Source organism: Pithys albifrons, chromosome 28 (assembly GCF_047495875.1).
Source record: "Pithys albifrons albifrons isolate INPA30051 chromosome 28, PitAlb_v1, whole genome shotgun sequence".
NCBI lineage: Eukaryota > Metazoa > Chordata > Aves > Passeriformes > Thamnophilidae > Pithys > Pithys albifrons.
In genome coordinates this window covers 1,365,392-1,381,116 of record NC_092485.1, presented here as the reverse complement: position 1 = coordinate 1,381,116, position 15,725 = coordinate 1,365,392, and the positions used below count along the sequence as shown (strand labels likewise).

The window sequence follows — 15,725 nt, the reverse complement described above, 5'->3', positions numbered from 1 at the left end:
ATCAGTGTGCTGTTTGTGTTTCTCTTGGAGTATTCTCTGTCATACATGTTATATTGTCATGTCCTGGCTGGGGTTTCTGTGCTTTCCTCATTCAACAGTTGGACTCGATGGTCTTAGAGGTCTTTTCCAACCTTAACAATTCTGTGATTCTGTCCTGATATGTGGAATGATGCATTAGTGGCAGGAAAGGTCAGGAGCCTGATGTGCTGATACTCCTGTCCTCACTTTGAGAGAATAGGGATGTTGCCATTTAGTTGTTCCTGTGAGATGTGATCCCTCCATGACAGTCCCCCAGCATGTCACCAGTTCATTGCACAACTCATTAGCATTGCTGAAATGGGTAGATAAATCATAGGAATTGGGATTTCTGGATGCTACGCACTTACTGATAATAATTCCCTAGTTAGTATTCAAGTAGCTTGCTCTCCTTTGTATGTTTAAACTCACAATCCTCCTCCTGGGAAAGGAGAGCTCTGCAACATCCTGTTAGTGTCTGGAGGGGAGACAGGGAGGTGTTCAGGCTCTTCATTAAATGCCAGAGTTGCTGGAGCGTGACACATTTACATTCAAAAATAACTGAAAATGCATAAAAAGCATTGAGAGAGGGGGCAGCATCCAGGAATCACTCCCAGAGGAGAGTCCCCAGCGTGAGGTTACAGCTCCTTACCTTCATCTTACCTGTTCTCTCCTGGCCTCGTGAGTCCTTCAGAGTGACCCAGTTCAGCAGGGGTGGGGAACAGTCCCTGTGGGGGACAGGACAGCCCTGGGGTTTGGGGTCAGTGCCCTGAGCCACAGGAGGACAAGCAGGTGGTGTGATTGTCCCCAGAACAGACTGGGGGGAACGGACATTGCGACACTGGGAGACAGCAGTGGGAGCTGGAGGGCGTTCGTTCCTCTGCTGCACTTCCTCCCCAGGATGTGGGGAAGTGTTTTATTTAAACTGTTGACTGGTAGAACAGTGTTCATCAAAACGTGTCTGGAAGAGTGTCAAGCAGATGTGCACGAAGAAATCTCAATTAAGCAATGTTTTCCCTTGGCCTGAGAGGCCTCAGTGTGTGATTTTTGGCCCGGGCTGGGTGCTCGGTTGGCTGGGCACAGACACTCAATGTTCTGCTCCTGGGCCAGCCATGGGCTCTGAGGGGCATTTGTTCTTATGCACAAACCCAGTGGGCCACCAGAGCTCAGGCAGGGCAGGTCTGTGGCTGTGGCATCTCCTGTTCTTCCAGCTTATTTAACACTGTTCTGGATTCAGACTGTTAAGGAGCTTTCCCCACAGTAGGAACATTACTGAGGAGCCATTCCCAGAGGTTCGCTGCTTTAGGCAATGTGTTTTCAGGCTCTTGTGTGTCAGTGTTGTGCAAAAGCCCTAATAAACCTGCAACTGTTTGATGTGTTTGTAGTGACACCCTGATCTGTTCTGTAGTGCGTGCCTGGGGGCGGGGCAGGATTCCCAGCAGTGCTGAGGGGGTTCTCTCTCCCTCCCAGTCCTGGCAGACCCTTAGTTTGAGGATATTGCTACAAGCACATGTCCTGAGCTCTTTCTGGAAGCATCCACAGCCATTTCCTTCCTGGGCTTTAAAAGATGATTGGGATATCTTTTTGTCCAGCTCCCTAGAGTGAGGTGATAATCTCAGCTCAGGGAATTTGGGCTGGCTGAGTGGATGGAGGTGATAATCTCAGCTCAGGTAAGGCAGGCTGGGTGAGAGGCTGGGCTCTGGGGATGTGTTAGTGCCTCTGGACTGAGAGGTTGCTGGCTCCTTACCATGAGGTTGTGGAGAAGGAAGGAATGTGTGGAGCTCATTTTTGCTAACAGTTGAGCTTCTGAACACTCTGAAAGCATAAAGTTTGTTGTAGCTTCTCATCTGTCTGATGTGGTGAGGTTTGTGTTGGCAAGTGCTCCAGTGACCTGCTTTGACTGCAGGAGGAATGCCAGCAGAACCAGCATGGACACTGAGAACAGCCTCTCCTCAGGAGCACAGGAGCAAAGAGATCAGGCCCTGAGTCATGTTCTCAGTGGGGAACACACAGACCCCGGGGCTTGGGCTGTGCTGGTGCCCAGCGTGGCTGTCAGGAGAGTGCTCAGCTGGTGACCAGCACTCAGGCTGTCAGTACCAACAGGGGGACAGATTCCTGCTGCTCTCATTCCCAGCTCTCCACAGGCTGAGTTTGATTCCAACCCTGACTGGAGCCCCGTGCTCTGTTCTCTGCAGCCCAACTGGCATCTCACACCACCCATGCCCAGCCTGACTCTCCTGACCTTCCATGGGCTGCCAGGGGTAAGAGGGTGATATATCAGCTGTGCTTTGGGGAGGGTTTTAATTTCTTCCTGTTTTTTCTGTTCTGTTTTCCTTGAAGGTCTCCAAGTTGCCAAACCTCCGCTCGCTCAGTCAGCTCCTCCTCCTTGACATCATAGACTCCTTAGCCACCCACATCTCAGACAAGCAGTGCGCCGAGCTGAGCGCAGACATTTGACATGGCTTGGGAATCCAACCTCTCACTTGTTCCTCAGAAACAATGGCACTCTAGAGCTGCCTCTGTGGTTTGCCATTCCACCCTGAGCTGCTCAGAGCCTGCACACACGGCAGCCTGGAGGAGCAGGGACAGCTCTGCTGGGTTTGTACATTGTGCAGGGTTTGGGCTTTGGTACATTTGTTACCCAAATGTAGAACTGAAACCATTGCAGGAATGAATTAGTACCACGTGGTTTGAGGAGTTACTACTTTTATAATCAAACCCCTTATTACTTTCATACTGTAAAGTCAAGCAGTGATGAGTAAGAGAGTCACTAATCCTTTGAAACACAATATTTAAAGAATACTATTTAAAGAGCTTCAGCTGACCCAGCTGGGGGCTGTAAGGGGAAGTCAGACAGAACTGGGCACAGGGCACGTGTTGTTCACAGAGGAACTGGCCCTCAGACCAGAATGTAGTGACTTTTCAGGGACTCCGTGGTGTGGATTAACAGATAAGCCTCTGTGCAACTGCCTGGATTGGTGGGCTGTGGGAAGGCAGAGCTGTGCTCTCGCAGACTGGCAGATTACAGCAGCCCTTTCTGACCATCAAATCCATTAATCCTGTCTTGCTAAGCCTTTCTAAATCTATTTATTAATAAAGAATTAACATCTCCTGGCATTTCATGATTGACTTGGCTTTCATTTTGGAAAAAATTAAGCAAAAATTGTTCTGAGCTTTGATGAAGGTTATGTTGTTAAAAATAAGTGTGTTACATCTTTGTTACTAATTTTATACTGAAGTGTCTCTGAGCCGTTGCCTTTGCAGGAAGGTGAGTGAAGGCAGAGTGCCCTTCCCAGCCCGTGCAGGAGCAGCTGCAGTTCCCTTGAAGCCCCCAGCTCTGTGCAAGATGCTTCCCACCCTGCTGAGCAGAGAGGAGAGGAGCTTCACCTCTCCCCACTGCTGGATAATGTTGGTTGGAGAGCACCAGAGATCTGGTGTTGGTGAGTGTCTGCTGGTGGAACTGTCCCAGCCCTTCCCAGAGCCCCTGGGGGAGCCCTGGGAGGGAGCAACAAGCTGAGAATGAAAATGGGGGTGCTGCTCTCTGCTTGGCTGGTGAGAACTGCTGGAGCACTGGGGGATCCCTCCAGTGCAGACATGCAGCTCCCAGCCCTGCATTGCCCCCTTTGTAGCCATGATTTTCATTCAGTGAAGCAGTGCCAGTTGTGAGCTCCTCTTCAGCATCTTTATACCCTGACACACCTGCTCTGGTGTGTCCAGGGCATTGCAGTTGGTGCAGTGGAGAATGTGTCACTTATTAAATCCAAGGGAAGTGCTTTGGGGACCACCTGGTTTTTCTCACTGGTGGCTTGTTCAGGTGAGCCAGACCAGACGTGACAGGCGCCTGTGAGAGCCAAGGGCACCTTTTAAACCAGAGGGATTGTTTCCAGATGCCTCATAGGTAGTGAAGTCTCTTACAAGAGGTCATGTTAATTGTACTGACAGGCTTGGTGTTCCCTGGGAAACCAGGTCTGCAGCTGGAGAAAGGTTCTCCACTGCAACTTACAACAACATTCCAAGTCACTTCCAGCAATGCTGATCCACTAGAGGACACCCATTGCCCAGGGAAGCCTCGTTCTCTCAGGCTGAACGGGAACAGAAAAACACAGAATAAAAATTACACATTTTAATAAGGAAATGTGCAGTGAGGGGGAGGCACTGAGGTCCTGCCACTGGGAACAGCAGCCCAGGGAGGGGAGCCCAGGCTGCCTTCTTAGGCCTGTGCCACCTCCAAGCCCAGGATCTTCTTCACATAGTTCTGGACATTGACGTGGAGCTGGGGGGCCGTGGCAGAGAAGGTCTCCATGGCCAGGGCCCGGGCGGTCTCTGACCCACCCCACATGGCCCGGTACAGGGGCAACGTGTACTTCTGCTTCCCCTGTGGAGACAAAGAGGGGTTACACCCCAAACCCCTCCCAGGAGCCTCCCACACCCCCAACACAACACCCCCCAACATCCCCTCTGTCCCCAGCACAACACCTCCAGCATTGCCCTGCTCTGGGCCAGGGAGAGCACAGAGGAATAACAGAGGTGGTGGGTTTGATCCCTCTGTGGGACATTCAGGTAAGAGTTGGATTCGATGATCCTTGTGGGTCCCTTCCAACTCAGAACAGTCTGTGAAATATCTGTGAAGGGCACAGGGAGGGGAATGCTGCCATGGGCAGCCCTTGGCACTGCAGCACCCAAACTGGGGAGATGACCTTGACCTTGGAGAAGGAGCAGGCCCTGAGAAGTTCATGAATTTCAACAAGGCCAAGTGCAGGTTCCTGCACCTGGGTCAGTGCAGGATGGATGGATGGATGGATGAACAGCCCTTCAGAGAAGGACTTAGGGACACTGGTGTGGTGTGACAAATTGGACATGACCTGGCCATGTGTGCTGCCACCCTAGAAAGCAAACTGTGTCCTGGGCTCCTCCCCACGACCAGGGGCAGCAGGTGAGGGAGAGATCCTGCCCTTTCCTCTGCTCTCAGAAGACCCCAACCTGGGGCACTATGTCCAGCTCTGGGGTCTCCAGCACAAGACATACATGGAGCTGTCAGAGCAGGTCCAGAGGAGGTCACAGAGATGCTCCAAGGGCTGGAGCCCCTCTGGTTTGGAACCAGGCTGGGAGAGCTGGGAATGTTCACTCTGGAGAAGAGAAGGCTCCAGAGATACCTGAGAGCCCCTTCCACTGCCTAAAGGGGCTCCAAGAGAGCTGGAGACAGACTTGGGACAAGGGATGGAGGGACAGGACAAGGGGGAATGGCTTCCCATTGCCAGAGGGCAGGGATACATGGGATATTGGGGATAAATTCTTCCCTAGGAGAGTTGTGAGGCCCTGGCACAGGGTGCCCAGAGAAGCTGTGGCTGCCCCATCCCTGAAAGTGTTCAAGGCCAGGTTGGATGGGGCTTGGAGCAACCTGGGACAGTGGAAGGTGTCCCTGCCCATGGCAGGGGGTGAAACAAGATGAGCTGTAAGATCCCTTCCAACCCAACCATCCTGGGACTAAGCAAGAGCAAGAGCCAAGCCCTGACCCTGTGGCACAGAAGTTGCCCCATGCTGGTCTCTTCCCCACGGGCACACTGCTGGGCACAGCCACCACTGCCCAGTGACAAACCTGGCTGTGCAGGAAGTCCTTGACTTTGCTGTACTCGGCTTCCAGGTTGTTCTTGAGGACAATCTGACACCAGCGCAGACGCAGCTCAGCATTCTGGGCCTTGGAGATCTTGGGGTACCTCTTGCTCAGCCTTTCCACATTGCCTGTGAGAGGGGGTGGTTACCAGCCCTGCAGGCCTCTGTCCCAGCCCCTGCTCCCAGGAAACCCTCTGAGCCCATCCCAGCCCTGCTGCAAATCCTTTGGGATCCTCCCAGCCTTGGGTCAGCCCTGGACCCTCCCCACACCCCCAGCTCTGGAGCAGTTGCTGGCTCTGGGCAGAGGGTGCCTGTGTTGGGCCTCCCAGGCTGGACAGCCCTGCAGAGCCACGTGCTGGTGGCTTGGGAGGGCAGCAAAAGTGGGAGGACATCCCTCAGCAGAGAGGTGACATGGGAAGGTGACAGCACAGCCAAGCCTGGGGACAGCAGGTCTCCTTCCTGCCACTGCACATGTCCCCATAAATACAGAGGCACATTTTCCTCAGCTCTCCATCCCCTACCACACCAGCTGAGGAATCCCTGACAGCAGGACCTGCACAGCAATTGGAGATGGGCTGACGGCCACACATCCATGTGTCCCACTGATGTGTCCTCATGTCCCCAGCCAACTGGCTTGACTGGAGCACGTCACCCTGGGTCTCCTCTGGGCACCTGGCCCTCACCTTCAGGCAGGGGGGATCTCTGCAGGACCTGATCCAGGAAATACACCAGCTGGTACGTCCTCCAGCCCGTGATGTCCACGGCTTCAATGGCCTCCATGTTCAATCCATCGGCTGCCCAGAGCTCTGCCAGCTCATCCGCCGGCTCCATCAGCTGCTGCCCCGGGGACAGGTCGGGCAGGTAGGGCGGCCAGCCCGGCGTGTTCAGCCAGCGGTCGAACTCAAACCCTGCAGTGAGGTGGGAGGCAGAGCTGGGAGCAGTTCCCCGAGCCCAGGGACCACCCCTTCTCCCAGGAGGTGCTGCTGCAGATCCCAGATCTCCCACTGCCTTCTCCCAGGGTGTCCCCAGCACCACCAGAAACTAACAGTGTGAGGCTGTTCAACCACCCTGGGCTCAGGGTGTGCCTGTGGGTATCAGCCCTGCTGCTGCCAGAGGGATGAGCTGGCTCCAGCATGGAAAGCTCCTGCCAAGCCTGGATCTCCAGCAAGGCTGGGCCAAGCCCAGGGCGCTGGCTGGGCCTGATCCCAGTGCTCGCCAGACTCCTCACCAGGCTGAGTCATGGAAACCCCATGAAATAGTACCCAAGCACAGAGCAGGGACTGAGTTTGGATGGAAAAAAAACAGGCTGAGCTGGAACACACCCAGGCCTGGGCTAGTGCCTGATCCCAGCTGGCCAGCACTGCGCATCCTCCATCAGAGCCGAGCCCAGCAGTGTCTTCAGTGACCACACAGAGGGGTCTGCAGGAGAGACAGGCAGCTCTGACAGCTGCAGGTGCTGGTCTGGCCTGGCCAGGACAGCACTGCACTCACCTGGGATGGAGTCCACGCCTTTCTCCTTCAGCTCCGGGAAGTACTCCAGGAAGAACGCGAGGGTGTCGTCCGCGGTGATGCTCTGGAACTTGAACCGGTTCACGTAGGCCTGCAGGGGTGGGCAGGGGTGACACCACACACTCACCCCAGCAGTGCTGCCCAGCCCTCCTCGTGCTGCATCTCGTGGGGGAGCCCATTCTAATTCTCAGCACTCCCAGCACCTGCTGCCAGCACGAGGCCAAGCCCTGCTTTCATCTCATTCCCTTGTTAACATGTCCATTTCCCACCTTCTCTTCCCCTTCTCAGCCACCCTGCTCAGCCTGTCCTTCCCAGGGTCCTGCATCCTGTCCTGGCCTCCTATTGTGGGGTTTTGGATGACTTTGCACCTCGACCTGAGACTTCCTCACACCCACCTGGAGGAAGGCATCGAACTTGCTCTGGTCACCCACGAGATGGGCCAGGTAGCTGACAAAGCAGTACCCCTTCTCATAGGGTGTCTCGTTGTATGTGTCATCTGGATTGACACCTGGAAAAAGCCAAAACCCTCAGAAACCCCCTGCCCTGCAAAACAACACAGCCCTCTTGTGCCCTGAGATTCCCCCCTCTGTGGTGGACGCAGCCCATCCTGCAGCCGTCACCTGATCCAGGTCCCACCACCCACACCAGTTTTAGTGCCAGCCATGGAGTACCCCAGCAGGGCTGCCCACCCCAGCCCTCGCTGTCACAGAATCATAGAATGGATTGGGTTGGAAAAGACCTCCCAGATCATCAAGTCCAACCCTTGGTCCAACTCCAGTCCCTTTACCAGATCATGGCACTCAGTGCCACGGCCAAGCTCAGTTGAAAAACCTCCAGGGATGGGGAATCCACCCCCTCTCTGGGCAGCCCATTCCAATCCCTGAGCACTCTCTCTGCAAAGAATTTCTACCTGATGTCCAACTTCAATTTCCCCTGGCAGAGCTTGAGCCCATCGTGCCCCCTTGTCCTATTGCTGAGTGCCTGGGAGAAGAGACCAACCCCCACCTGGCCAGAACTTCCCTTCAGGGAGTTCCAGACAGTGCTGAGGTCACCTCTGAGCCTCCTCTTCTCCAGGCTGAACACCCCCAGCTCCCTCAGCCTCTCCCCACAGCACTTGTGCTCCAGTCCCTTCCCCAGTCCCTGTCCTGCCCCCCGGGATGCCCCACAGACCTGGCTCAATCACCACCCGCAGCTTGTTCAGCGGATGGTCCTCCCCCGTGTTGTCCATGTGCTGGCGCAGGAGGGCCCTTCCCGTGGCAGCCTCCAGGCAGGTGTAGGGCAATCCTGGGCAGGGACAAGCAATAATATCCAATAATGCCTAATCTAAACCTCCTCTTCGATTCACAGAAACCCCCAGGGCGTTTGCAGCTGCTGCCCTTCAGCTCTTCTGAGACACAGCGCAGAATCCTGCCCCACACAGACCCCAGCACACACACAGACCCCACCACCCACATGAGGGCTCAGCACCTACTCAGGTCCCAGCACCCACACAGACCCCAGACCCACACAAGGGCTCAGCACCCACACAGATCCCAGCACCCACACAAGGGCTCAGCACCCACATAGATCTCAGCACCCACACAGGTCCCAGCACCCATACAGGTCCCAGACAAACACAAACCCCAGACCCACACAGGTCCCAGCACCCATGTCAGGGCTCAGCACCCATGCAAAGGTTCAGCAACCACGCAAGGGCTCAGCACCCACACAGACCCCAGACCCACACAGGTCCCAGCACCCATGTAAGGGCTCAGCACCCACACAGGTCCCAGCACCCATGTAAGGGCTCAGCCCCCATGTCAGGGCTCAGCACCCACGTAAGGGCTCAGCACCCACACAGATCCCAGCACCCTCACAAGGGCTCAGCCCCCCACAGCCAGGCAGGGCCACGCACCGTAGACCTCGGTGGAGATGCGCCTCTGGGCGTACATGGTGAAGCCCTCGTTGAGCCAGAACTCTCCCCACGTGGCGTTGGTGACCAGGTTGCCAAACCAGCTGTGGGAGATCTCGTGGATGATGACGTCCACCAGCGAGCGGTCCCCGGCCAGCAGGCACGGCGTGACAAAGGTCAGGCAGGGGTTCTCCATCCCACCGAAGGGGAAGGAGGGTGGCATGAACAGGATGTCATACCTGCCAGGGAAGGCTTGGCTCAGACCCTGCTCCTCCTGAGGATGGGGATGGGGATGGAGGGACACGCCCTCCCCAGCCCTGGGGAACCAGGTCCTTTGGGAACCTTCCAGCCATACCTGCCCCAAACATAAGGTCCAAAGAGTTTCTCTCCAACCACCAGGAACTCCTCAATCACCCCATCATACTCCTTCTTGGCAGCCTCAATCAGGCAGGGCTCAGCCCAGACACGGCTCCTGGCCAAGGGTGGAGAAGAGGAAGTGTAACAGTTAGGGGACTTTCACCCTGTTGCTTCATCAGACAGAAACTGCACAGGCTTATCCCACAGCAAAATAAAACCTGATGATAAAGGCAGCTATAGAGGCCAATAGTGCAAACTGCTGGGATTTCTTTCCTTGCCTGAATGTCAAAGGGCTTTTATATGGCTGTGGTGGCAACACCAGCCTTGTGAGGAGATGGGGGACCCACTGCCCTCACTCATGTGTGGGGTGACACAAGCACAGCCTAACATGGCACCAAGGCTTCCCCTCACTCTCCAGAGCAACCAGGACCCTCACCCTCACAGCCCACAGTCTGGTGACACAGATGGGGATGTACCAGGTCATGCTCATGGCCAGGGTCTCTGCACTCCAGAGCCCCATGGAGCAGAGAGAAGCACAAAGTGGCTGCCATGGGAGCTCCACCACACAGCCACAGCCAGGGAGAGCACTGGGGTCTCCTCCCAAGCCCCTTACCTTGGGCCAACATCAGCAGACACAATGTCCCCAACAACCAGAGCAACCAGGTAGGAGGGGATTGGTTGGGACATCTTGAAGACGAAGGTGTTATCCTTCTGCTTCTCCCAGCTCGTGGCACTCATCACAGCTGTGAAGCCCTCAGGAACCTGGACACGTGGTCAAAAACATCCATTAGATCCATAAGACACAGAGTAGCAGGTCAGCTAACCTAGTGGGGACACGTCTGATGGCAAAATTCATTGTTGGGTCCATGGGCACTGCAGGTGTTGAGCAGCAGAGCAGAGCACGAGGGCCCCAAGCTCCCACCCAGGATCCAGCTACATCCCTGCAACAGCATCACTCGGCTGGGTGCAACACCGGGACACCTGGAGCTGCCCCAGTACACCAGGAGCAGTCCCAGCACACCAGGAGCTGCCCCAGCACACCTGGAGCTGCCCCAGTACACCAGGAGCTGCCCCAGCACACCAGGAGCAGTCCCAGCACACCTGGAGCTGCCCCAGTACACCAAGAGCTGCCCCAGTACACCAGGAGCTAATCCAGCACACCTGGAGCTGCCCCAGCACACCTGGAGCTGCCCCACAAGCTGCCAGGAGATAAAGAAATGCTGAAGTTGCAGGTGTGGAAGGGCAGAGGATGCAGATCCTTGAGCTTGCAGGCTGCCCTCCTGATTCTTGCACAACAACTGGTTTTTCCCATTCCCAAGCCAACACAGAACCAACCCATGGCTGAGCCCAGGGAGACTCATCCAGTGCTCCCCATCCCAAACACGGGGTGAGCCCCACAGGGAATAAGGTTTTCTTGGTACAGAGCATCACACCAGGGCTCTGCAGCAGCCCAGCCCCAACCCTGTAGCGGGGAGGGGGTTCTGCCAAAGTTTTAAGGGGAGAAATTAGAGCAACAGGCAAAATAAATCAATTCCAGCATTGCCAGGTGATGCCAGCACATGCCATTGAAACTGGCTTGGTGTCACACAGCAGCTTCCATCACCCACAGCAGGCCAGTGTTGGTGTCACCAGGTGCCCACCCACGGGCAAGGAGGGAATTGGGATTATTTAGTCCCATTTTTGGAGCCCAGTGGCTGCTCCTTCCATCCTGGACATTCAGCAGCTCCAGCACCACCATGAGGACCCAGCCCAGCCCAGCCTCACACTCTCCTCCTGCTCTGTCCCTCCAAACCCAGCCTGTCACCCTCCCACTGCTACAAATGCCAGGAGTGGGAATCCTGCCAGCCTCAGGCTGCTGTGGGGCAAAATTAGGGGGTTCTGTGATAATGAGGGGAATTTCTTAGGGAAAGGCAGCAGCATGAAGAGAGCAGATCCCAGCAGCTCCCTAACACTTTGCCAGCAAGCACTGAGTATTTGGTCACCCACCCTGGTCACTCCCCACTGTGGAGCCCAGCAATGCACCTGGGGAGAGGCAGGAGCACCCCTGGGCTCTGAGGGTTCCCCAAAGCCTTCTCTTCTCTGGGCTGAACAGCTCCAACTCTCCCAGCCTGTGTCCAGAGCAGAGGTGCTGCTGCCCTGAGAGCATCTCCGTGGTCCCCCCTGGATTCTCTTCCCCAACAGCAAACTTTGCACTCATGGAGGGATTTGCTCCCACTGGTGTGAGGGAATGGCCAGGTCAGCTCCCAGGGCTCTGCTTACCTTCACAGTGGCTGAGTAGGTGAACTTGACTGAGGGGGTGTCAAAGCAGGGGAAGAAGGACCTGTTGAGGACAGCCTGGCCCTGGGTGTACATGAAGGGCTTCTGCTTCCCTGCTGTCTGCTCGGGGGCCAGCCAGCACACCTGGGGAGGGACACAGACCCACTGAGGGAACAGGAGAACTCTGCCCACCACAGGCCTGTGGTTCCCTGGACCTTCCCTCAGCTCCTCTGGGGTCTGGTGGCCCCCAATCCACACCCCGTATCCTCCTGCTTCCCCTGTGCCAGGTGACCCCTCCATCCCCCTGCCTGTCACTCCTTGGGCCCAGTGTTTCCTTGTCCCCCACATCACCCTAGACCCAATGTCCCCTCACTCACCCTGAACCCAGTGTATCCCTGTGTCGCCCCTGTGTCCTCCCACTCACCCTGGACACAATGTACCCCTCTGTCCCCCTTGTGTCCCCCTGCCCACCCTGGCCCCAGTGTACCACTCTGTCCCCCCACTGTACCCCTGTGTCCCCCTTGTGTCCCCTCACTCATCCTGGACCCAGCGTACCCCTGTGTCCCCCCTGTGCCCCCTCACTCACCCTGATCCCAGTGTACCCCTGTATCCTCCCAGTGTCCCCCCATACCCCTGTGTCCCCCGGTGTCCCCCCGCCCACCCTGGCCCCGGCACACCGCGCTGACCCCCCGCTCACCCCTGGCCCCTCGCCCGCCTCGTAGTCGATGAGGAGGGTGAGCAGCTGCCCGGCGCGGGGGTGCTGGGGCAGGGTGATGTGCAGGGCGCTGCCGTAGCTGCTGAAGGGTCGGCTCTCCACGGGCAGCGCCTGCCCCGCCGTGTCCCCGGGCCCCCCGGGGGGCGGCAGGAGCGCGGCGCGGCTCACGCACAGCGCGGGGTGCGTGTCCAGCCGCAGCTCCAGCCCCGCATCGTCCCGCTCGCAGCGCAGCTCCAGCCGCGCCCGGCCCCGCAGCCGCCCCGCGCCCGCGCCCGCCGAGAACGACACGCACAGATCCAGGTGCAGGTGCCGCAGCGACCACGAGCCCGCGCTGCTCGCCGTGGCCGCGTCCCGCACCGGGGCCGTGTCCCGCACAGCGGCCGCCATCGCCGCGCCGGGAGGGCCGGGCAGAGCCGGGCAGGGGCGGGACAGAGCGGCGGGGACGGGGCGGGACAGAGCGGCGGGGACGGGGCGGGACGGAGCGGCGGGGATGGGGACGGGGCGGGACCGCCCAGGGGCGGGACGGGGCGGTCGCGGGCGGTCCGTGGAGCGGGGGATGCGGGGCGGGGCGGGATTCGTGGGTGGGGTTGGAGTGGGATCTAAAGGTGGATTCATTGGGGGGGGATTCATGGCAAGGGGATGGAGAGGGGTCTATGGGGGGATTCATGGATGGGGACTTCATGGCAGGGGGATGGAGAGGGATCTAAGAGGGGATTGATTGGTGGGGAATCCATGGCAGGAGAATGGAGAGGGATCTGTGGGGGAATTCATGGATGGGGAATCCATGGCAGGAGGATGGAGGGGGATCCATGGGGAGATCTATGGAGAGATTCATGGATAAGGGAGATTCATGGATGGAGAGATTCATGGATAGGAAGTCCAAGGCAGGAGGGAGGATGGAGAAGGATCTATGGAGGATTCATGGGTGAGGGATGGAAGGGGATCTGTGAGGGGATTCATGGGTGGGGGATCCATCTATGACAGATGGAAAGAAATCAATGAGAGGAAACCATGAGGTACCCCTGGTGGGGGCCCATGGTAGGGGAGTGTAGGGGAAGCTATGAGGGGATCCATGGGGGATCCATGAGTGGGGGATCCATGGCAGGAGTATGTAGGGGGATCTATGAGGGACCTATGGATGCTGCACTGGGAATTCAGCAGAAAGTGGGAGTCCATGGGTTGGGCAGACACAAGCTGGAATTCTTTGGTGCCTGGGATCTAGGAGGATCTGAGGAGGGAGAGCCATGGGGGATAGGGAGGGGAGGATCCAGAGCTTGGGAAGGGGTCAAGGGAATTCATAGTGGGGCATCCCTGGCCAGGGGAGTCCATAGGGATCCAAAATGGGGTCCATTAGAGGGTCCACATCAGGACTCATGGGGAGAGGTGGTCCTTGGGGAAATCCAGGAGGGATGTAGAGAGGGATCCATGGGAGGATCCAGTGAGGGGGAATGTCCAGGGGTCGGGGATACATTCCGTGGGGAATCTGTGGGGGATCCAGGAGGAGTCCGAGGGGGAGATCATGTCGAGACCCAACTGGGGAATCAGGCCGGGGAGGGAGGGATCTGTGGGGGGAAATCCGGGGAAGGGGGAGCAGGGTCTGGGGTCCATAAGAAATGCCCGGGGGTCCCTGGGGAATCCGGGGGGGAGGTCCATGGTAGGAACAATGTCAGGATCCATGGGGAGTGGATCGAGGGATGACCAAGCGCGGGGGTTCATGGGGAGATCCCGGCAGGATCGAGGAGGGCTATAGGGAGGGATCCATGGGGGAGCCAAGGGGTCTAGGCGTCCCTATGGGGAATCCTGGGGGAGTGGTCCGTGGGGGGATTCGTGGGGAGCTCTGTGGGGTTTCCCTGGCTCAGACGCCGCCTCTTGGCAGCCGAGTGGCACGGGGGGCATCGGGGACAGGGCGGGGCCGCCCCGAGGGACCGAGCGGGGCAGGGGTGGGGGTCTCTCCGGGCCGGGGATCTGGGGTGACAGAGGGCCGGGCCGGGCATCCCCGGGCGGCCGGAGCGGCGGGGCCGGGCACGGGCCTGCGCGACTCCTCCCCCGCCCTGCCGGCCCGGCCCGCGGGTCCCCGGCCGGGCTGTCACTGCGCGACCGGCGGCGGCTCCGGGCGCTGCCCGCGGGACGGGACGGGGCACGGCCGGCGGTGAGCGGGGCCCCGGGGCCGGGGGCACATCCCCGTGGGAGCGGGGACACACGGGGGGACATCCATGTGGTAGCGGGGACACACGGGGGGACACGCCGGGGGGAACGAGGAGAGACACGGGGGGACATCCCAGTGGGAGCGGGGACACACGGGGAACACGCCGGGGGTAGTGGGGCGACACGGGGGAACATCCCGGTGAGAGTCGGGGAGACACGGGGGGACATCCCAGTGGGAGTGGGAGACACGGGGGACACCCCGGCGGGGACCGGGGGTGATGGGGTTCGTCCTCCGTGGCCCTGGAAGGCACGAGGGACACCCCAACGGACCTCGGCTCTGATGAGGAACACCCCAACGGGGACCGTCCGTGACACGGGGAACATCCCGGTGGGATTGGAGCGATATGGGACATCCTGCGGGAACAGTCGTTCTCAGAAGGGACAACAGATCAGTGGTGATGGGTGGCGCCCCGCCGGGGACCAGGGTGACATGGGGGGCGCACAGCTGGGGGTGGCAGATGATGGGGAACACCCCGTTTGGGACCGAGGTGATGTGGTCATGTCGCGGAGAGCAGTGGTGGCTTGGGGGACATGCTGGCAGGGTCTGGGAGGAACAGGAAGCTGCTGTAGGGGCTGGCACTGCCTGGCACGAGGAGCAGCCCCCCACCTCTCCGCGGGGGTCCTGTTTCAGCAGTGGGAACTGCAGCGTGGCTGGGCTGGCAAACTCCTGTGTCCCGGTGTCCCCTGGACACCCCCAATCCCCTTTCCCGGCAGAGCGGGGCTGCAGGAAAACACCGCAGTGCCAAAGGCTGGTGTGTCCCCTGCCCAGCCCCGAGGAGCACAGAATGGCCAACAAAAGGTTACAGGGAAACTGAGGCACAGCTACTGCTGAAATGGGTGATGGGGGAGACCGGGGCTGTCGAAAAAGCGCGTTGTGCTGCCCCACATCTCTCCACAGGCAGAGCCGGTCAGTGACGGCAGATCTCTGGTCTGCCCTCATTTTTGGCGTGGGAAGGTGCTGCTGGTCTGTGGGCACCCATGGGTGCTTTCCACGGGGATTCTCCACCACCCCAGGGATGCTCCACCACCCCGGGTGAAGCACCACCCCATCACCTGGGGTGATGGAACATCTCCAGGTTCCTTGGAGCCGGGAATGTTGAAGCCAGACCGCGATGGCACAGGACACAGGGAATACTCTGAGCTGACTTCATCCTGGGCCGTGTCCCC

The 15,725-nt window shown here is 58.5% G+C and overlaps 3 protein-coding genes across 4 annotated transcripts in view; 2 read left to right on the top strand and 1 right to left on the bottom strand.

The window, feature by feature from the left end:
- LZTR1 (leucine zipper like post translational regulator 1) overlaps positions 1–3,132 on the top strand; it is a 38,446-nt gene extending 35,314 nt beyond the window's left edge. Inside the window, exon 20 of the mRNA XM_071578770.1 lies at positions 2,356–3,132. Within this exon, the coding sequence (XP_071434871.1) occupies positions 2,356–2,472 (117 nt within the window). The 3' untranslated portion in view covers positions 2,473–3,132. The remainder of the gene's footprint in view (positions 1–2,355) is intronic.
- A 991-nt stretch (positions 3,133–4,123) lies between these two features.
- RNPEP (arginyl aminopeptidase) lies at positions 4,124–12,798 on the bottom strand. Its single transcript, XM_071578772.1, has 11 exons — positions 12,336–12,798; positions 11,642–11,782; positions 9,996–10,144; positions 9,381–9,497; positions 9,029–9,264; positions 8,305–8,418; positions 7,530–7,642; positions 7,117–7,225; positions 6,309–6,533; positions 5,612–5,754; positions 4,124–4,390 (listed from the first exon to the last, which is right to left on the bottom strand). Exons 1-11 carry the CDS (start codon positions 12,738–12,740, stop codon positions 4,226–4,228), a joined length of 1,917 nt encoding a protein of 638 aa, XP_071434873.1. The 5' UTR covers positions 12,741–12,798; the 3' UTR covers positions 4,124–4,225.
- A 1,618-nt stretch (positions 12,799–14,416) lies between these two features.
- The window catches only part of NAV1 (neuron navigator 1), a 77,101-nt gene continuing 75,792 nt past the window's right edge, over positions 14,417–15,725 (top strand). For both annotated transcript variants that reach the window (XM_071578769.1, XM_071578768.1), the window contains exon 1: positions 14,417–14,502. The gene's annotated coding sequence lies outside the window, so the exon portion shown is untranslated. The remainder of the gene's footprint in view (positions 14,503–15,725) is intronic.